This window comes from Pinus tabuliformis, chromosome 6, assembly GCF_031772625.1.
Source record: "Pinus tabuliformis cultivar Carrire ecotype Pingquan chromosome 6, CPIR1, whole genome shotgun sequence".
NCBI classification, from domain to species: Eukaryota; Viridiplantae; Streptophyta; class Pinopsida; order Pinales; family Pinaceae; genus Pinus; species Pinus tabuliformis.
In genome coordinates, this window is record NC_142292.1 from 1764851196 (window position 1) to 1764871497 (window position 20302).

At 37.9% G+C, this 20302-nt stretch overlaps 1 protein-coding gene across 1 annotated transcript; it reads right to left on the minus strand.

The window, feature by feature from the left end:
* Window positions 1-19509: 19509 nt before the first annotated feature.
* Window positions 19510-19824, minus strand: LOC149266005 (uncharacterized). The gene has a single exon (XM_089406761.1). It carries the CDS (start codon window positions 19822-19824, stop codon window positions 19510-19512), a length of 315 nt encoding a protein of 104 aa, XP_089262887.1.
* Window positions 19825-20302: the final 478 nt, after the last annotated feature.

The following is a 20302-nucleotide window of genomic DNA, read 5'->3' on the forward strand; positions in this document are numbered from 1 at the left end:
CCGTTATACGCCGCCACCACTACCAGTTCTAAGTTTTTCTTTCCCGAGTTAACGAACCACACGTGTTGACTACATCTTTTGAACTGCTATTTGAATTGGACGAGTCTCGTTTGAACTTAAAGAGGGCGGTTTGAACTGAACGAGGGTTGCAAGTTTGCTGGCCACCGATTTCGTTTAATCATGACCATCTCAATGGTTCATGCAGTTCCTAAATAATATTCATGCAACAGAGGAATGGGTTTAGCCACTTACCTATTAGTCGCTATCGTGCTCTGCATGCTCGGACTTTGGCACTTCGTTTTTTTATTGTTGCTGTTGCTGGTGTTCATGGCCTCTGAACTGGTGGCTTATGCTGGTGATTTTTCGATCAGGCACCGCTCCTTGCATGTTGCATACATCTTGGTTGCACTGACCCTGCCTCTGGAGCTTGTTTTTTTTAAGGGATCAGTTGTTACAGGAATCCTGCAGGATTTCCTGTAGCTGCTTCTCCCTCTAAAATTTCTGGCTAATGCTTGAGCAAGGACTAAAGAGACATCTGAAGAAGGTTCTGAATGAAAGGAATAACAGTTGGAATGCATCAGGTAAGAAATAAGTGAAGAATGTTGTTGTGTTATTCATCATCATTTTTTTGTTTAAAAATGAAAGAAACAGACTTCTGTGTTTTCTGTGCAGGGAAGGAAAATCAAGTGGAAATGTGGGTGTGCAGGGATGGAATGGAGAATTAGGAGGATGAATAGTGGAAGGGAGGTCCACAGGCCTTATGGACAAATTTCTAGCCCTTGGATTCTTCTCTGAAGTTGAGTTTGAGCTCTTTGTAATTTCTACAAGAGCCTCCTGTAGAATGCACAAAGTTTCCTGTAGGATGCGAAATTTTTAGAACAAGTGAGACCAAGGCCTGGAAAAAGATAATGGCGATAGAGGAATGGGCTATTAAGGGTGTCTGCATCCTGGCCATGTCTTTTTTTCCCTCTGTGACCCTCCTGCAATCTGCAATGCATTCAAAAGAAGTTAGTTTTTTCCTATTTTTTTCTTTTTTCATTTTTTTTTTATATGAGACAGCTAGGGTGCCTCTAGGAGGTTTTCACCCTCACTGCCTGCCCTAGGCACCCCCAAGGGGTTTTCACCCAGGGATCTTTTATTCATTTTTTCAGTTTTTTCTCTGTTTTTTCTTTTTTCTCTTTTTTTTTTATTTTATTTGTTTTTTCTTTTCTCTTTTTTTTTAGGGTGTGGGTGGAGTGGAGGCAGAGACCTGCTCCACTACCAACACTGTTTTACTCAGATTCTCAATGAATTCCTACTTGGAAAGGGGCTTCCTGTAGATATTCAAATTATGCCCATTGACGAGCATGGGGATGGGTTCTTCATCGATTGTCCAGATCAGGATTGAACCATTGTCATTCATTTTTCTACTGTGTATGGTCCCAGCCATCTTGTCCTCAGTTTGCCCTTGAAATCTTTATATCTTTAATCATACAGCAACACCCAATCTCCTTCCTGGAATTGTTTTTCTTTGAGGTGTCTGTCATGCCATATTTTTCTTTGAAGTTGGACTACCTCTGAGTGGAGAAGGGCCTACAATCTCTGCTCATCCAATCCATTTAGCTGAAGTAACCTTTCCTTTTGTGCATGGCTGAGATCTAGGTCCAGCTGAGCTGCCATCCTTAATGTGTTATATTCAAATTCTATTGACAGCAGAGCCTTCTTCCCATAGACCAGCTCATAGAGTGTGAACCCTGTGGTGGTTTTCCAGGTGCTGTTATAAGCCCAAGTGGCCTCAACCAATTGATCTGCACAATATTTTCTGTTGTTGTTCACTGTCTTAGTCAAAATCCCTTCCAAAGATCTGTTAGTGACTTCCACCTGTCCATTTGCTTGCAGATGATAAGGGGTGGAAGTTCTGTGCTTAATCTTGTGATGTGTGAGCAGGTCTTCAATAAGATTAGAGGTAAACTGACTCCCTTGATCTGTGACTAGTTCTCCTGGATAACCAAATTTGTAGAAGATATTTTCCCTCAAAAACTTAGCTACTTTTTCTTCTGTTGTTGCTTTGATCGCCTTTGTTTTTGCCCATTTTGTCAGATAATCAGTATACACAATGATGTAAGATTTCTGTTTTAAAAGATGGCTGATAGGACCCACAAAGTCCATTCGCCACTTCTCAAATGGCTCAAAAGTCATTTGAGGTTGCACGAGCATCTCATCCCTTGGAGTAGGTTTCCCCATCCTTTGACATCGATCACATTGGCTTATATATCTCCTGACATCTTGATGAAGAGTGGGCTAATAGTAACCTGCTTGCAGAATTTTGAAGGCAGTCCTCTTTGCTGCAAAATGGCCCCCACAAGGCCCATCCTGACAGGTTAGGAGGATGTCAAAAACTTCCTCCTCCCTGACACATCTCCTCAAAATCTGATCTGGGCCAAGTTTAAAAAGATTTCCCCCAATCCAGGTGAATGGAGCACTTTTCCTCACGATCTTGCTCTTCTCTTTTGAGGGCAAGTGTGGTGGAAACTGTGCTGAAACCAAGTAATTTGCTATATCAGCAAACCAGGAGAAAGTACTGAAATAGCAAATAGGTGCTCATCTGGCATTTGATCATCCACCATTCCGTCTTCACCTGCAGAGAGATCTAGTCTAGACAGAAAATCAGCAACAACATTTTCCTTACCTGGTTTATCAACAATGGTCAAATCAAATTGCCGCAATAAAAGTAACCATCTAATAATATGAGCATTTACATCCGGTTTATTCATCAAATACCTAATTGCAGCATGATCACTGTGTACGATTGTTTGATAGCGGTTGATGTAGTATCTGAACTTATTTAGGGAATGGACTATAGCTAGGAGTTCCTTTTCGGTTACAGTGTAGTTCAATTCTGCCTTGGATAAGTTTTTACTGACAAAATATATGGCATAAGGCAACTTCTCATCAACTTGCCCTAGGACTGCTCCTATCCCTTTGTTCGAGGCATCTGTGTGAATGTGGAAAGGTAGGGCCCAGTTTGGACCTCTCAAAATTGGGGCAGTTACCAATTTACCTTTCAAAGCATCCAGAGCCTCTTGATAGTTGTCAATCCATATGAACTCATCATCTTTTCCCAAAAGACCAAACAATAGAGAGGCTAGCTTATTAAAATGCTTGATGAATCATCTATAATACCCTGCTAAGCCTAGGAAAATTTGAACATCTCTTACCTTTTGAGGAGGTGGGACCCTTTGGATGATTGCGATTTTATTGGGATCCACCTGTAATCCTTGGTGAGAAATTGTATGACCTAGCACGGTCCCTTCAGTCATCAAGAATTCACATTTTTCAAGACTTAGGGACAGGTTCATTTTAATACACTTGGTTAAAACTTTTCCCTGGTTAGTCAAAGCTTCCTGGAAGTTAGAACCGTAAGGGGTAAAGTCATCCATATAGATTTCCATTGTGTCATGAACCAGTTCATCAAATATGCTTAATACTGCTCTCTGGAAAGTGGCAGGAGCATTGCACAACCCAAAAGGAAGGACTCGGTATGAAAAAGTACCCCAAGGACAAGTGAAAGTGGTCTTATCTTGGTCTTTCGGGCTGATTTAGATCTGGTTGTACCCGCTAAACCCATCTAGGAAGGAAAAGAACTTCTTCCCTGCCAGGCCATCTAACACTTGATCTATGAAAGGCAAAGGGAAATGATCCTTCTCGGTGGCCTTGTTTAGTTCCCGATAATCTAAACAGATTCTCCACTTCCCATTTTAGCACTAGCACCAAAGGAGAAACCCATTCGCTGTCAGAAATAGGGTAGATGAATCCTGCATCCAACAACTTTTGTAGTTCTTCTTTGACAATGTCCTTAAGGGATGGATTCATCCTCCTTTGAGGCTGCTTGAATGGTTTACAATCTTCTTTAATGTAAATGTGATGAGTACAGATTGAAGGGTGGACTCCCTTCATCTCCTTATAGCTCCAAGCAAAAGCATCCAAGTGATTTTTCAATAAGCTACACAGTTCTTTCTCTTGAGAGGTGGATAGGGATGAGTTGATCTTCAAGGTTCTTTCTGGGCCAAATTCCACATTCTTAACTCGGAGAGAGGTCGGATCAGCCACACAGAGATCAACTAAAGGATTAGCTTGGGTTTCTTCCACCAGCTCTTCTAATGGCAACACACTGGGGGGTGGATTCTGAATCAAGTTCTGAATAATATCATCCTCGGTTTGTGGACCCACCATGGTAGCTTCCATTGTGCACAATGGTGCGAAATAAACTTTATCCTCATCTTCCTCCTCCAACCAAAGAGGTAAATCATGTTCTAACAGAGGTTGGGCAGGAGGATATAGGACTAGTTGTTTGGACATATGCCCGTTCTTGATTTTCATGTTCCCAGCTCGACAACTGATGTAGGCATCTGCAGTAGCCAACCAAGGTCTTCCAAGGATGGGAGGATACCCAGAGAGTTTTGCCTTTGGTTGGAGTACCAGGAAATCAGCAAGGTACCCCCAAGAATCAATAGAGCCCATGACATCTTCCATAATCCCCTCAGGGGTCACGGTGGAGCGATCTGCTAGTTGGAGTACTATTGTGGTCTTTGTCAAGGAACCTTGAAGGTTGAGCTTGAGCATAGTGTCCTTGGTCATCACATTAATGGTAGCCCTTAGATCAATTAGGGTATGGTGGATCATGGTTCCATTGATGTGGACATCGACTACAGGACTCCGAGGGTCTAGATATTTTGGACAGATTACCTACCCCAACATCAGGTTGGATGGTTGTCCTATGACATTGATAGTTGGAGCATCTCTCCTGTGCCTGCCTGGCTGTTTGAAGCACTTCTCCTTGATCATCTTGTTGTATATGGGCACATTTTTTATGGCTTGGAGAAGTGGTATCTTTACACATAACTGTTTCAATTCTCCCAGAAGTTTAGTTTCTTCTGGGGTCGGCTATGTGGTTCCAGTTAGTCTCTCAAGAAAGGGTGGAATGGCGTTTGGTTCACTTTCCTATTTCTCTTCCTCATCCTCCTTAGGAGGAGGTTGGCTATCTAGGAGAACCTTCCCAGATCATAGGTTAATCTCCTAAATCTCCACAGCGTAGGTCGGGCATGATGTTTCTCCAGTATATACCTGTTGGGCCTGTCTGTTATGAAGGTTTGGGTTCGGTTGAGTAGGTATTTGGGGCTATCTTGGTGGATCAGGAGGTAATGGTTGTGGTTGAGTAAGTGGTGGAGGCAAAAGAGCAGGAAGAGAGTTGTACTGGGGCCTCCACCCCTGATGAGGTGCATTCCACTGAGGCTATGGCTGAGCATAAGAGTGAAACGAATAAGCAACTGGTGGAGCCTGGTATTGAGGAGGATATGACCAAGGAGGGGATGTGGACAAGGAAGGATGAGCAGGGGGACCCCAAGAAGGCATGGAAGTGGCTTGATTGGGGTTGTAATAAGTCTGGGATGTCCCTTGCATTCCCTGTTGGTAAGGTCTGGGTCCATGAGGCCTCCTTTGGTTCATGAAATAGAGTGGTTCAGTGGCTCCTTTGGCCCCCTGATATGCAGCTTTAATTCCGGGCAAGGAAGGGCACTGATTCGTAAGATGGTATTCTTCACAAACTAAACACACTTCTATAGAGTGCAATGGACATTCGTTCCTAGGATGCTTTCTAGTGCACCTGGGACAAAAGATGGCCAAAGCCCTCTTGACTTCCTCTTGTTTCCTTTTGATATGCAAGGTATCCATTTGCATGGCAAGAGTCTGCCTCATCTCGCTCTTGAAATCTTCCAGTCGATTCTCAAGTTCGTTTCTAAGGGATGAACTGGATGAGGATGTACTAGCTAAAGGTTGACTTCCCCTACCTCTCTTTCTAGTTGACCTAGAATGGTTCCTAAACACAGTCTTTATGTCATCATAAGGCAATTGGTAGATGTCTCCCCCAGCCAGCAAATGGAGGGTATCTAGAAGGTCTTCAAGGACTCCTCTGAGTAGAACCAACTTCAGAGATTCGGGGTCAAGTGTGCACCTAGCCCTTTTATAACTGAGTTGAAACCTCTCTTCATAGTCTTCTAAAGATTCATCACTTCCCATGGTCATTTGGAAGATTTCTTCCTTGGTATCCTTTGACCTACAATAGTCCCGGTATTTGTTGTTAAAGGCTTGCTACATCTGGGCCCAAGTTGTGATACTATTTCCAGGTAACCCCATGAACCAGCGCAATGTTGCATCCTTGAGGGTAGAGGGAAACAGTTTCAACTTCTGCTCGTCTTCTACATAGTCATAGGTTCGACAGAGAACAACAAACTCAAACAAGAAGGTATCAGGGTCTTCGGTAGTCAATCCATGGAAGTGAGGTAAGGCTGAAGGACTTATGTTTTTCATTTTTGTGTCCCCATTGGTCTCTCGGATAGGAAAGGCACCTTCTATTATTTCCCCATTTCCTCTAACGTTTCTGTTTTCAGCCATGGTCTCAAGAGAAATGGTTTCTTGTTCTTCTTCTGTTATGGGATCTTCGTATATCTCTGGAGGTTCACCTATAGGTTCTTCTGGATCACTGCCACCAAAGAAGAGAGAAGGGTGAGTTAGTGATGTGGTGGGGGTGCTGGGTAGGAATTTTCCTGAATTGTCTTCGTTCCTACGAGGCATGAAAGGAAATCTCTTTTTGGGTGATTTTTGTTTGTTTTTTTTTTTTTGCCTGTACCTGCAAAATTGAAATGGATTGAACAACAAATTGCAACTAACTGAAATGAATCTTGCTGAAATCGAAATTTCTGAATTGAAATGAAAGCAGGAAATGACTAATCTACTTTGCTGGAATGGAAATTGCAGAATTGAAATGAAAGCAGGAAATGACTAATCTACTTTATTGGAATGGAAATTGCAGAATTGAAATGAAAGCAAGAAATGCCTAATCTACGCTTGTTGAAATGAAATTGCATAATGGAAATGAAAGCAGGAAATTCCTAATATACTTTTGCAGAATTGAAATAAAACAACTACTCTACTTTTGCTGAAATAAACTACTTAGCAGAATGTTCCAGTAGAAAATAGAAGAAAAGCAGTAATCACAAAATACTCTGACGCTTCCCCGGCAATGGTGCCAAAAAGAGTGGTGAGCTCCAGTATTGCAGCAATAATGCTGCAACTCATGGGGCTTCCTTCTTTACTTTTATCAACCTGGTAGTTCGTAACAAACTTGGAAGCGACAATGTTGTATGCACAAGTACTAGCTCTTACTGTAGGCTGTCACTTGATCAGCTGGCGCAAATTCGCTAGGAGCTCAAGCCAACTTCTATGAGTTCTCAGAATAAGCTTCTATTGTGATGGAAGAAAGCTAACTCTATAGGGGCTATTCTACTTGCAGAAAGAGAAGGGAAACTGCAATGAAACACAAACCCTAGCAAACCCTAGTTTACCCACTAACCCTACTTTTACAAGAAAAGAAATGGAAACTACTGAAATTGGTGCCATTGACTACTAAAAAGGTAAATTGCATTTATTCAAGCTACTTCTAAAGAGAAATGAGAAGAAATCATCTGTTTGTACTTTTGAGCATTTTTATGTGGAATTATTATGCTTGTGTTTTGACTGGTTGTGGTTGTGCAGAGGTTTGGTGGCAAAGGGAGATGGAGTTGGCTTTTGCAGAAGGTGAGGAAGGTGTGGAGGGGTCCTAAGAAGCCCCTAGTACCCTTTTGAAGACTTCCATTGCGATCAGACTTCGAAAAATCACTCATAGGAAATTCTACAGGAGGCTGCAGGGGATCTATAGGAGGTTCTACAGGAGGATTTACAGGAGGAGGCCGAAAATGGTTTTTGGAGGTTTGAAGGTGGAAAATTATGGGAGAGGGGAAATGAAGGCTAGATGAAGGTGTTGGGGGGTCTATAACTTGTCAAGGAAGATCAGGGACGAAGGAGATGGTTGGATTTGTTCAAGGGGAAAGAAAGCAGCTTGATGGAAAAACACAGAAATTAGGGCAGATTGGCAAAATGTTGCAAAAGAATTGGTAAATCGGGGAGAAGTGAGCTAGTGCTAGATTTTTTATGGTGGAATTATGAGTTGGGATGTCCTGCAAGAGATCTGCACATTTACTTCTCAAAACTTACCAAAGTAAGAACTAAAAAAAAATAGAGTTTTGTTTATCTTAACCTAATTTCTGTCCTAAAACCAGAAAATGTTGAACAGTACCTTATGAACAAAAAAGCATGTGAAAGAAATATGGTAAAAGGACATGGAATGACATAAGCAATTAAATCTTGACCAATATCAACTTTTCCAAATCAAAGGATCACACTAGCAGTTGCATGGAAGAGCAAAAACTGTGTTTTTGGTGGCAGCAGTACTGCCTTGACCTCAAACCATGGTCCCAAGAAGGGAGAAAGGAGATCAATACCTGTTGTTGGCATTTTTGGATCTTTTTCTGTCACTGCAACAACTTACTTAGACAACTTGAAACAAAAACAACTATTCTAGCCATCAAAAGCAACCTAATTTAACAAAGCAAGATGAACCTAAACAACAGAAATTATCTCATGAATGAAAGAAAAAACATATAAATACACAAAGGAGGTGCTGGGAAGCTTGGGTTGGGCCCTAATCCAAGAGTTTCAACCCTCTGGAAAAGATTAGTGCTGGCTCAAAAACTGTTTCATCTTCATTTATCAAAAAAATAGCAGTTACGTCACATAAACTATCTTAAAAAAGAGCTCGAAAATGAGCTGAGTACAAGGCTACACAAAAGTGCAAAAATATATTAAGAATTGGCTAACCTACTTAGGCTCAAAGCCTTATTATTTATACAAATGGGGACTCCCAACAGTCCTCCTAAAATTAAGGAACTCGGCTTCCTAGAACTGAAGATAACAGCAGTCCTACTTGACTTGCTCGGCTGCCCCTTGGAATCATTAATGTGGACTTTTGTACTTCGAGTTGTTGATGGAGGATTTGAGGAAATGGGTCATTAATGAAGGAGACACCCCTCCTACAAGTCCTCTTCCCTGTTTCCTCGAGTTTGGCTGCCATTTTGCTCATAAATTCCTGGTCCTTGTCCAAAATTGTCCAAAAAATCTGCAATAAACACTTATTAGACTACATGGCAAAGTGACTAACCCAATTCACTCTATTAACATAAATATATTCAAAAAAATGCACAAAAATACTGAGAATGGTGGATTAAATCGAAATAAGAGGCAGAATGAGCCCATATAGTTACCCATTTCTGGGGCTCATCAGAAGTCGTCAACAGGGTTATGGGATGAAATCCTCCCCTATGTTCAACATAGTTATAGCAGAGCTCTCCATAGCTCAACAGGTCACAACCTCTTTCAGGTGGGGTTGGGATTCCAGCCACTACATCCCATTGATGTTTCCATACCACTTGCAACTACTTAGGAAGATTTGACTCATGTCCAATCTGGAACTGAAAAAGCCACCCGCTTCATTGAACGCATTCATCACATTTACCAGCAGCTCCATGACCTATTAGATAGAGGAAATTCTAAGTACAAACAACATCATGATCAACATCGAGTTTCGTACAAGTTCTAGGTGGGTGAAAAAATTTGGTTACATTTGTAGGAGCACCTTGGTGGGGCCAACCGCAAGCTTCACCCACTCTGATATGGGCCTTACACCATCACTAAGGTTGTAGGAGACAATTATTTTGATCTCAACTTTCCGTCATTCCTTGGCCTGCAGCCAGTCTTTAATGTGGTCTGCTTCTGTCCATACTTACACCATTACTAGACACATCAGACATTACACAACAACTCACACCAATAGATCTAAATCCATCTAACATCAAATATGCCACAGTTGATTGGATCATGTACACACAGATCAAGAACACTCGCTAGTAGAAGATCCAACTGTATCGAGTTGTCAAAGTTGGCCAATTCCTTCACCAATGAAAGTGGCTCACTAAGTACCAAGTTTAGCAGAAGTTTCCCCATCTCATGGAGTCATTGAACACAATGGGGACTATTGATTCCTCAGGGGTGAGGATTGATCCAGGTGGATATTGGTGGCCACCCGCCTATTCCACTCAGACCCCACTATTGTTTCTTTCGGTTTGAAGTGTATATAGGGGCTAGAGACTCCCCATTGGGATAAGATAAGGATTATTGTATTTGCAAGCATATGGCTTGTGGAGTGTTCTCATTCCTTAAGGAGTGATTGGATGGTGTTACCCTACCTCAAGGGTTTTGATTAATAAAGAGAAGCATTTCCATATTCAAATCTTGTTATTTTTTGGCATATTTATATTTTCATATATTTGCAGGTCATATCTACTACAAGTGGTATCATAGCATTTTCTTGGGCAAAGCGGAGAGATTTTTTATTTTTATTTTTTGTAGGAATTTTTGGGGCAGCGAGTTTTCATATCAGAACTGAAACTTCTTTTACAAAATTTGCAGAAACAAATTACAGATATGGATTCTTTGCGAAAAAATACCCAAATTCAAATAAACAATCAGCCAAACCGGAGTCCAAATGAGGGAGATATTGGTGATTTAAAAATCAGTTGTGTTGCAGAATTTTTTTGATGACAATTCGTAGACGGTGGATCTCCAGTCAATTTTTGTAGTTTTTGTGGGGAGTTTTGAGAAACTAATTGCAGATCTGAGATCTTCTTGAAAATTACCCAATTTAAAAAAATAAAAATATTTGGTCAAATCGGAGTCTGGATGAGGGAGATATCGCTGATTTAAAATCAACTCTTTTTTTCAGAATTTTTTTATGGTGGGACAGTTGCAGAGCGAATCTAAATTTCCAAAGTGTCTAGATAGAGATTTATATCACATGAGAAGATACAAAATGGTCGTTCAATTTCAAAAAACATGTTATAATAAGGATTCTGCGCCATATTGATCGAGTTGTGTCCATTTTTATTTTTCGAGTGATTTTTTCAAAACCCTCTTCATGGCTTCTAGCAAGATGTTTTTTACAGGAAAATATGATGGGCCGACTATTGAAAAATTCATACAATCTCAAAAGTGTGACCTGCCATGGTGTTGGAAGGACTCCATAGATATTATTTGAAAGGAGAGGCTGCTATATGGTGGAAATCACTTGACAGTGAGATTCTGAAGTTATATTGTTCTGGCGAAATTGAAAAACTCTTTTTGGACAAATGGTCTCACACTAGAAATAAATAAAATAAGAAACCTAAAGGGTTATTTTCTGCTGGTATCTCCTTTAAATTAGAAGTTGATGGATGTATTCAAAAGGAGAAGATCATTGTGTCTATCAATCATAGTTGCAAGTATAATTTAATCAATGTGAATGTAACAAAAAAATTACAAGTTTCAGCAAAACATATTGCAAAGTCACAAGTTGATAAAGAAGATGTTCAAATTTATAAAGATTTGAAGCTTTCTATGGATAAGTATGTGTTGCATTGTGATTTTTATACTTCAGATATGGATAATATGGAAGTTGTTTTGGGATATCCTTGGATGGAATCTATGTGTACTGTCAATATTAATGTGCAGAAAAAATTCATGAAGCTCTAGTATAAAAAGAAGAAAATTACATTGCAGGATATTTCCATTAAGACCCAGGTAGCGACTATGGAGGCAGAAGCACAAATCTCTAATGACACTGGGACGTGAGATGATGAGCCTATGATGGTCAACAACCAAACACAAACATCAAACCAGATACTAGAAAAAGCACCAGACACCACTCAAGCACCAATAGTAGAGAAATTAATAAAAGATATTCCATCACTTGAAGCTTCATGTATTAGATATAATGTGATAAGCCCATTGTATTAGATATATGGTATTGAGAGACTCATGGTAATAGCCCATGGTATTTTATGTATGAAGCCTATATAGGGGCTAGAGACTCCCCATTGGGATAGGTCAAGGATTATTGTATTGGCAAGCATATGGTTTGTGGAGTGTTCTCCTTCCTTAAGGAGTGATTGTATGGTGTTACCCCAGTTCAAGGGTGTTGATTAATAAAGAGAAGGATTTCTATATTCAGATTTTGTTATTTTTGGGCATATTTCTATTTTCATATATTTGCAGGTCAGATCTATTACAAAGCCTAGGCTAGGGCTACTACCAATTCACCTATAACGAGAATTTTAATTCCCCCAATGTGGCTTCCATCCTCAATCCCTGCCCATGACTAAACCCCACACAAACCAACTGGTCTACACCTCATAAATGTTGTCCATTTGTAATTAAGTTATAGTACTCTATAGCAAAGTTAAAGTTGCAGAATATTCATGGGGTTTAGGATGCATGAAAAACAACCAAGCTCAAGTTTAAGCCCTCTACCAAGGGATTTAGTTAGCCAAAGAAAAACAAATAGTTTCTCTCACTGTTTTGGGAGACTCTCTCCTTTTTATTCAACGTTTGGTGAAGGGCTTATTTCTAAGGGACAACACATTAAAAAGTCCTATGAAAATAATTAGGAAAGTAGGAGAATGGTTCTCTTCATTGTTGTATTTCCATATTTTTCATGATCTCAATAAAAATGTGGACTTATGTGCTAATGAAGGGTGTAAATCAAGATTGGGAGATCTAAAAATCAATGGTCTTTCCTTGTTCCTTAAAGCTTAATGAATTGGTATTACCATTCCTTAGAGCTAAATGGATTGTCATTACAAAGTTACGAAAGATTGCATTATCAATCAATTATAGTATGACATGTAAATTTTGTCTTTTGGTAGGTCAAATTTTAAATGTATATACCTAGACAACAACGTTTTTGGTTGTCTAATTTGGAGTCTTAGAAAGATTTGTAGTCTTGTTGGATAAGAAGGCTCAAGGAAATTATTTTTAAGATATAGCTATGTATTTGCTACTATGTAGTCACAAACTTGCATACAAATACAAATTTCCATTTTGATTTTAAAAAAGTAAAATGATGGTTATTTCCCATTTTGATTAAAAAAAAATTAAAAACATTGTTATGTAACTTAAAGAAGTAAGCCCCAAGGGATAGCTCAAATGGTCGAGTTCCCGCTGCGAAGTACCTCCGGTTTGGGAGGTCACGGGGTCAAATCTCCTCGACGCCCTCGGGGTTAGGTCTGTTTATGGCCAACGAGCAGATCCCTTCGGGTGGAACTGCCCCGTGTTCCTACGGTGGATGTAGCGCCCACTCTGTGCCCGTGAACCACCATTGAAAAAAAAAAAAAAAAACTTAAAGAAGTAGAATTATTAAGAAAAATATATTATATTTTATTGTATAATATTACTTATTATTGCATGGAAGGATGAGAGAATTGGAAATTAAAATTATTAAGGAAAATACATTATATTTTATTATATAATATTAATTTTTATGGTATTGGAGATTTCAATGGGTTAGTTTAAATAGTTGAGTAATTTACATGTTAATTAAAAGTTTTTAAAGTGAATATTTTTAAACTAGTTATTAATATAATCTATTTTTTTAGTATTTTGGTTTTGTTAATATATTTTGGCTAATTTTTATAGAAAATTTTACAAATATGTGTTAGAGCTAGAAGTTTGTAAAAATTATAAGTTTGAGTTTTGTGGTTTTTAAGCATCTCCAAGATTTTTCAAATCTCTAAACCTATTTTTATATTTGAAAATACAGTTTTAATAACTAAAAATTACAATCTCATTAAAATTAATATCTAAATTCTTATTAAAATAACCAAAACATAAAACAATTAAATTGCATTCTTGATTAGGTGTCTTACATATTATATGATTATTATATGTAAGTGTAGTCTAAAGAACCCTCAAATTCTGGAAAATAATGTAAATTCAAGCAAGATTATGACAAAATCCCACATATTTTTTTGAAGATTTGGGTTACAAGTGTCAAACTTCAGGATTCTGGGTGCCTGAGGTGTTCTTGGTGGTGCTAAATCCATTTCCACCATCAACAAAATAATTCAAACACTCCATTTTTGAAAAAAAAATACTGAATTTTCTGCAAAAAATCTACTCTCTGCCCAAATTTGTGGTATGGAAATAGAATATTCTAATTCTATTTTTGCTTGGTTAAGAGTTTTTCTTGCTCTGAAGTAATAAAAAAATAGGTTAACCACCCAATACCCAAATGTATTTGACAGCTTTCAAAGTCTGCCTTTATTCCTTGAATAATAGCCATGAATTAGTGTGTACATAATGGTCAATATATATATAGAGAGAGAGAGAAATAGAATATTCTAACTCTATTTTTGCTTGGTGAAGAGTTCCTCTTGCTCTGAAGTAATAAAATAGGTTAACCACCCAATACCCAAAATATTTGACAGCTTTAAAAGTCTGTCTTTATTCCTTGAATAATAGCCATGAATCAGTCTGCAGATAATAGTCAATAAAAATTGTCCTATTTCTTGTGAGTAAAGATTATCCATTTCTGGTTTGACATCTCAATTATGATAGATTTTCTAATAAAACCAAGCAAATTTTTTTATTGCTGACAACTTTAAAAATCTGTCCTTATTGCTTAAATAATAGCATGAATCAGTCTACAAACACTGTCCTATTTCTTCGGAATAAATTCTATCCCATTTCTGATCTGAAAACTCAATTATTATAGATTTTCGAATAAAACTAGATAGAATTTTTTTTATATTTAAAGTACACATTACCAACTACATAGTATAAGAGTGTTCATATTTCACCTAGTTGACACGTTTTCCGAGGGCTTTGTTTTTCTGAGCAAATTAGCAGTGAACACATCTCGGGCTGTAATGCTCTGCAAAAGTCAACGACTGGATAAATTTGCCTTTAATACTGCTCCTCGCTGGCCACTACTGCTCTACACGCATTCCCAGAGTTTGGTTTTCGTGTCGATGAACCCGTGATTTGAAAAAAATGATTTCCCTGAAATTTGGAAAAATAAAGAAATGACTTATTTTTATTTTATTTTTGAGGTTTTTGAGATTTTTATAACGAATTTATCTCCTACTAGTTCAATGCGTATGCATAGCTTGAGCCTTGGCATGAACGCTATCTCTGGTATTGTGACTAAACATAGTTCATCCTCGTTTAATGGATTCCTTCATATATTTCTCCAAATGCGATCTTATGATTAAAAAAACATATTATAATTTTATGCATAAAAATACAATGATTGTATGGAGAATAGAATGAGTTGTAACTAGTGATCAAATTTGAATGGCATGTCTTAATTTCATTTAGAAGGGCATATATTCTAGTGGCCTTTCCATAATGAAAAGCATAAAAAAAAAGCTATTTAATTGACAACAGTGAATTATCTTCTTTTTTTTTTTTTTTTGAACACATGGTAAATGGATAACTACTTAGATTAATCTTGGGGCTTTTTTAACACATGGTAAATCGGTAACTGCTTAGACTAATCTAAGGGAAACCCCGAATCAACCCTCGTGGCTACCACTATAACACCAAGAGTATTCCAAGAGTATTTCCACCAACCTGCAAGCCACATATACCAAATCTTATGATTTAGCAAGAGTTGAGACTCACGGATAAGGGGAGACTACTCCTTAGCCAAGATCATAGCAGGACATAAAGAGTCTTCCATTTCTAGTGAAAGTTTTGAAAGATCAAAGGGTGTGTTGATTGATCAATTTCGAGTTCCCTGCTAGGCAATTCAATCCTTAGATTCTACACTTCCTTCAAATTCTTTAAAACCTCACCGCGAGAATGATGGGAAACCTTTACAACCATGGATTTCTTTGGGCCCAAAACATGTTGCAATGTTTGCCATGGCCTAACAATCCTACCTAGTCCCCATCATGATTCTCATCAAATAGCTCCATATCCTCCTGTTTTTACCACTATTGTTAAGGTTGGTTTCTTCATTGGATATAACGTAGTCCACCTTAAGTACCACAGTTTGCACTTGGGGGACTATACTAGAGAACCTCTTTGAAACTACACAACATCATCCCAAGGTCTTAATATCACCAAATTTGTTGAATATAGGCAACAAAAGTGAATCTGGAACCCTGTCAAGGTGGTCTACTGATGAATTAAACCCCATGTTTGGATCAATATAGATATTCCTCAATATAGCACATAACCACGTAAAACTCAATAATGATTTAGGACTTGATCAAAAACTACTTCACAATCAAATGAAAATCTTCAAATCTTTGATACATCTTAGATATCATGAATTCTCATAATCATCTCCACAAAATCTCATACTATTATGGCTAGGAAAACCTATAAGAACCTTCAGATTTATAGCAAAACAAATAAAATTCAGGCTCATTCTAGCGCAAAGCTTCAATCTTGTTACATCTCATGCAACCTCCTATTATCCATTACCAAACCCAATCCCTTAGAAAAACTAGAAGAACCTCAACACAATGATTAAGCTCCAGTTTTTTATGAATTCCCACAATGATTCATACTAAACTCAATATCATTAGAGCCCAGAAAACTCTAGAGTTAAGATGGATCTAAGCTAGTATTTTAGCAGAGATCATATTATGATAATAGTTTTACCCCATGCCTGTCGTGAAAGAATGAACACCAAAATCTTCAGTATTTGTATCTTGGAGTATTGTCTCTAAGTTGACACTTCACTTGTTGTTTGATTGGTAGATTGATGGACATGAACAACAAAGAATATTTATAGGAACATACTGCACGTTTGGCATGAAACAAGGATCATAAAAATTGCTTCCAGTAGCTTTGAAGGAGAATTCAATCATTGCAAGAAGATATAACTTATATTCAGAGAAAATTATTCAAATTTTCCATCTCTGCCATTATCGGTATGGCTGCAGCTTGATCAAATTTTGAGAATTTTCTCTACCAAATTGCAATTCCAGACTTTCTCAAGAACTATAAATGGTAGACTTTGGCAAAAGTTGTAAAACGGTTTCTCTTTGAATGTATAATAAGGCCATTTTCATTTTGTAAACTTATTTGGGATTATATACAATTGTAAAGTAGCATTATATATTACTTGCAATCTACTCATTCCAACATAATCTTGAATAATCCAGACTAAAAATTTAGGATGAGCTTCAATATAGCTTTCATGGTTCAAAATTATGGCTTCTCAATATTTTGTCACTTCTAATTCAAGCTAGATTTTGTTTAAGAATATACATTGATCTAAATAAACCCTGAAATTCCCTACATTTGAGAAACAACTTTCAAATTCTAGCGAGAAATATTCATGCCTGATTATGCTCCTACATCATCCAACTAACAAGAAAATGTCAGTATAGTACTTCCATCTTTAGAATTAGATGAGGAACATTGATCCCTCATTGAAAGGTGATCCACATAAGTACTAACAGACAAGAAATGTTGTAATTAAATAATCATTTTGTTAGGTAATAACTACTCAACTAGCTTGGCCAATCACCCAATACATAATTATTTGTGTCTAAATATAGTTTTCCCTTTTACTCCTATCATCTATGTAGCTTATCCCTCCCCTATGTGACTAATGCAAATTAGATCTATTGTGTATCATACTTGCAATTGTGCATTTGTTCTATTTATCTAGTAGTCCATGTGCTTTCCAATAAACCAATTACTTAGACCTATAACCAGTTAGCTCACATGACATAGAAGTATGTTTAAGGAAATTAAGGGTACCTGCACTTATCTACTTAGTATTTATCATTCTTTATCAGTTGTAAGCAAAAACGTGGTCCCTGTACACTCATTCTTCTTCTCCCCAGAAAATTCACATAGAACTTTATTTCATCACATATCATACATGGGTTTGAGCTTAGGATAATTAGTAAAAGCAGTGAGATGGTAAGCAAATTTTGTTTTAAGAGGCCCCCTTCAATTTAGGAGGAACCCACCTGGGAATCAATGTTTTCCTTTCGAAAAGGGGATCTGGATCTTTAGGGGTGAGCCTTCTGCCAAAAAGGAAATCATTGAATAGAGCCGAGATGAATTATTCGTAGTAGTCAAACAACTCTGGGAATATAAAATAATAGACACTAGATTTGTCCTTGTTAGAAAACCTAAAAAAAAAAATCTTTGAAATTTCATTCACTGCCTCAATTCCATTGTTGGAAGGTAAGGGGAAACCACCCATTTCATAGATAAAAATAAATTTTGATTAGTGTAAGCTTGTCCAAGAAAAACATTCTGGCAAAGGTAGTTCCAAGACAACATACTATTGGTTGTCAATGTCTTTACAATTTTGCAAGATGAAAGATATTCCTCAGTTTATCAAGAATAATAGCCCCTTCCAGCACAGCTACAAGTCCAATATTCATCATATAATTTATACGCATTGTAACAGACAAGTGAATTTCAAACACGCAAAAAAATTTGTAATTGTGATGAAAGAAAAACTTTACATCTCAACCTGCAATTAAAGATTAAACTCTTCAAACATGGGGCAGAAGAGCCTCAATAAGATGATTTCACAGTACAAATGCTACTGTTCCAAGATTCATTTAATGTGGTATGGGAAATTGCTATTACATTGATATGAATAGTGAAGAACATATATGTAAGAAATACAATGTTATTCAAATAGTAAAAGGTAATGATGTCGATAGATGATCAAATTACGGTTAATGGGATTTGTAATTACAAACATGCTACATTGGACTGAAAGAGTGCCTTCGGTAGTTTTCCAATGATGAGTAAAATAGATGTGGCATTTGAAGATTCAATACGCATTTTGCCAAAGAAATGTGAACACTAAGACCACTGAAAAATTTCTATTCATTTTTCCTTCATGTCTGAAAAACTTTTGTTGAGACGTGGTTAGCTAGATTCAAAATCATACCAAAAGCTTTGGATGGTTGTATTGTCTTCGTGTTAAGTGTATAGAAAGTAAATCATATCATCAGCTTGGAACTACTTACATCGTTGTTACACCACTGAAGTTAAATAATACGGAAGTTTCATAAGAATTGGCATAATCTATAGGTACAAGCAATGTCATTGCAATATAGTGGTAGTTATGATCTATTTTATGGACATGCTAAGAAAGCCAAGGCCAAAAATTGGCAAAAAAACTTGGCAATACAGCAAGTTGTACAAAATCAACACAGAAAAGGAATGCATTTGATAAATGGTAGGACTCAATAAAAAAGGTAGATATAGCTCTGGCCACTTATTTCAGCTCACTTAGAAGATATACAAATGGTAACTTTTACAATTTGGTGGAGGTACTAGCAACTACAATCAATTATTTTTTTTATATCTATTTCAGTCTTGTTAAGTATCTACAATAAAAAAGGCACAACTTGAAACAACAATGTCAAGCATGGCCTCCCAAAATTCTCTTGATTCCAGCCTTCTCCTCAGGACTGAGTTTGGAGGGAAATCTAATTTCAAACTTGATTCTAACCAAGAGCATCTATGGAGGATAAGTTTTACTTATAAGGAGCTGAAAAGTGAAATTGTTATGTCAATAACCGAAGGCCGCCTCCTCAATAGTTCTCAGATTCCTTCTCATTGTTCCCATGCCGGCGTCGTAGGGATGGAGTCCATCATGCCCATTTTCCCTCTCGAATTTATCAACGCATTCCTCATTCTTCCATTATGATCGCTCATCTCTACATTCATCTCCAACTTGGGCGCTCCAAACAAAAGATATAAATCAATGAGTTTGGAGGAGATGTGGCTTCAATCCATGGCAACGCTGGTTTTTATGGCTAGGGCAGCCATATTAGAGGTTGTGAGAGGATTCTGCAGTCTGATTACAAGAAGCATAAAATAGAGGTGCTCCATCTGCATTTCATGCTCTACAGAAAGCAGAGAAACATACTCATTGAAACGCATTGAATCGGCATGGCAGACGAAAAATCTGGGACTTTCTCTTAATATTTGTGCTACCTTCACCCGCCCCTGGAAATCTCTGATCACCACAATGTCGTCTTCTTGAAGCAGCACTAACTTAGCAGTGGGGGGGTTTAACGGTGTCTTAAGACAGGGAGCCATCATATGAAACCCCTTTTGTAGGTAACATCCAAAGTGAAATGTAAAGGGAAGGTTCCGAGACTGCTCTTTCTCGACGAATAATAAAAAGAAGAGGGGTAACCATTATGGTGAGTTGGAGACAAGTTTAAGATAGGAGTCCAAACTTCATTAAAATTGAAAGTCTAGACTTCAGTAAAATTGAAATTTTAAAAAAAAAATCCGTTGGTTGACAGCCCTTCTGATCCAGGTGGATCTTCAAACACAGTGGCATGGGAAAGGCTCAAAATTCAAAGTGGTGGAAAGGCAATGAACTTGACATCAAATCGAAGTGCTCGTTGCCTTGATTCCAATGGTGCGAACGACACTCCAATTCGAGTATGGATGAAGGAGATAGAAGCAGTCAAAGTTGGGTTGACTTTTGATGACTAGGCAAGTTTAACGAGGACACAATTTGCACTTTTCCGGCAGACGGAATCCGGCCAACTCCGGCCAGATTTCG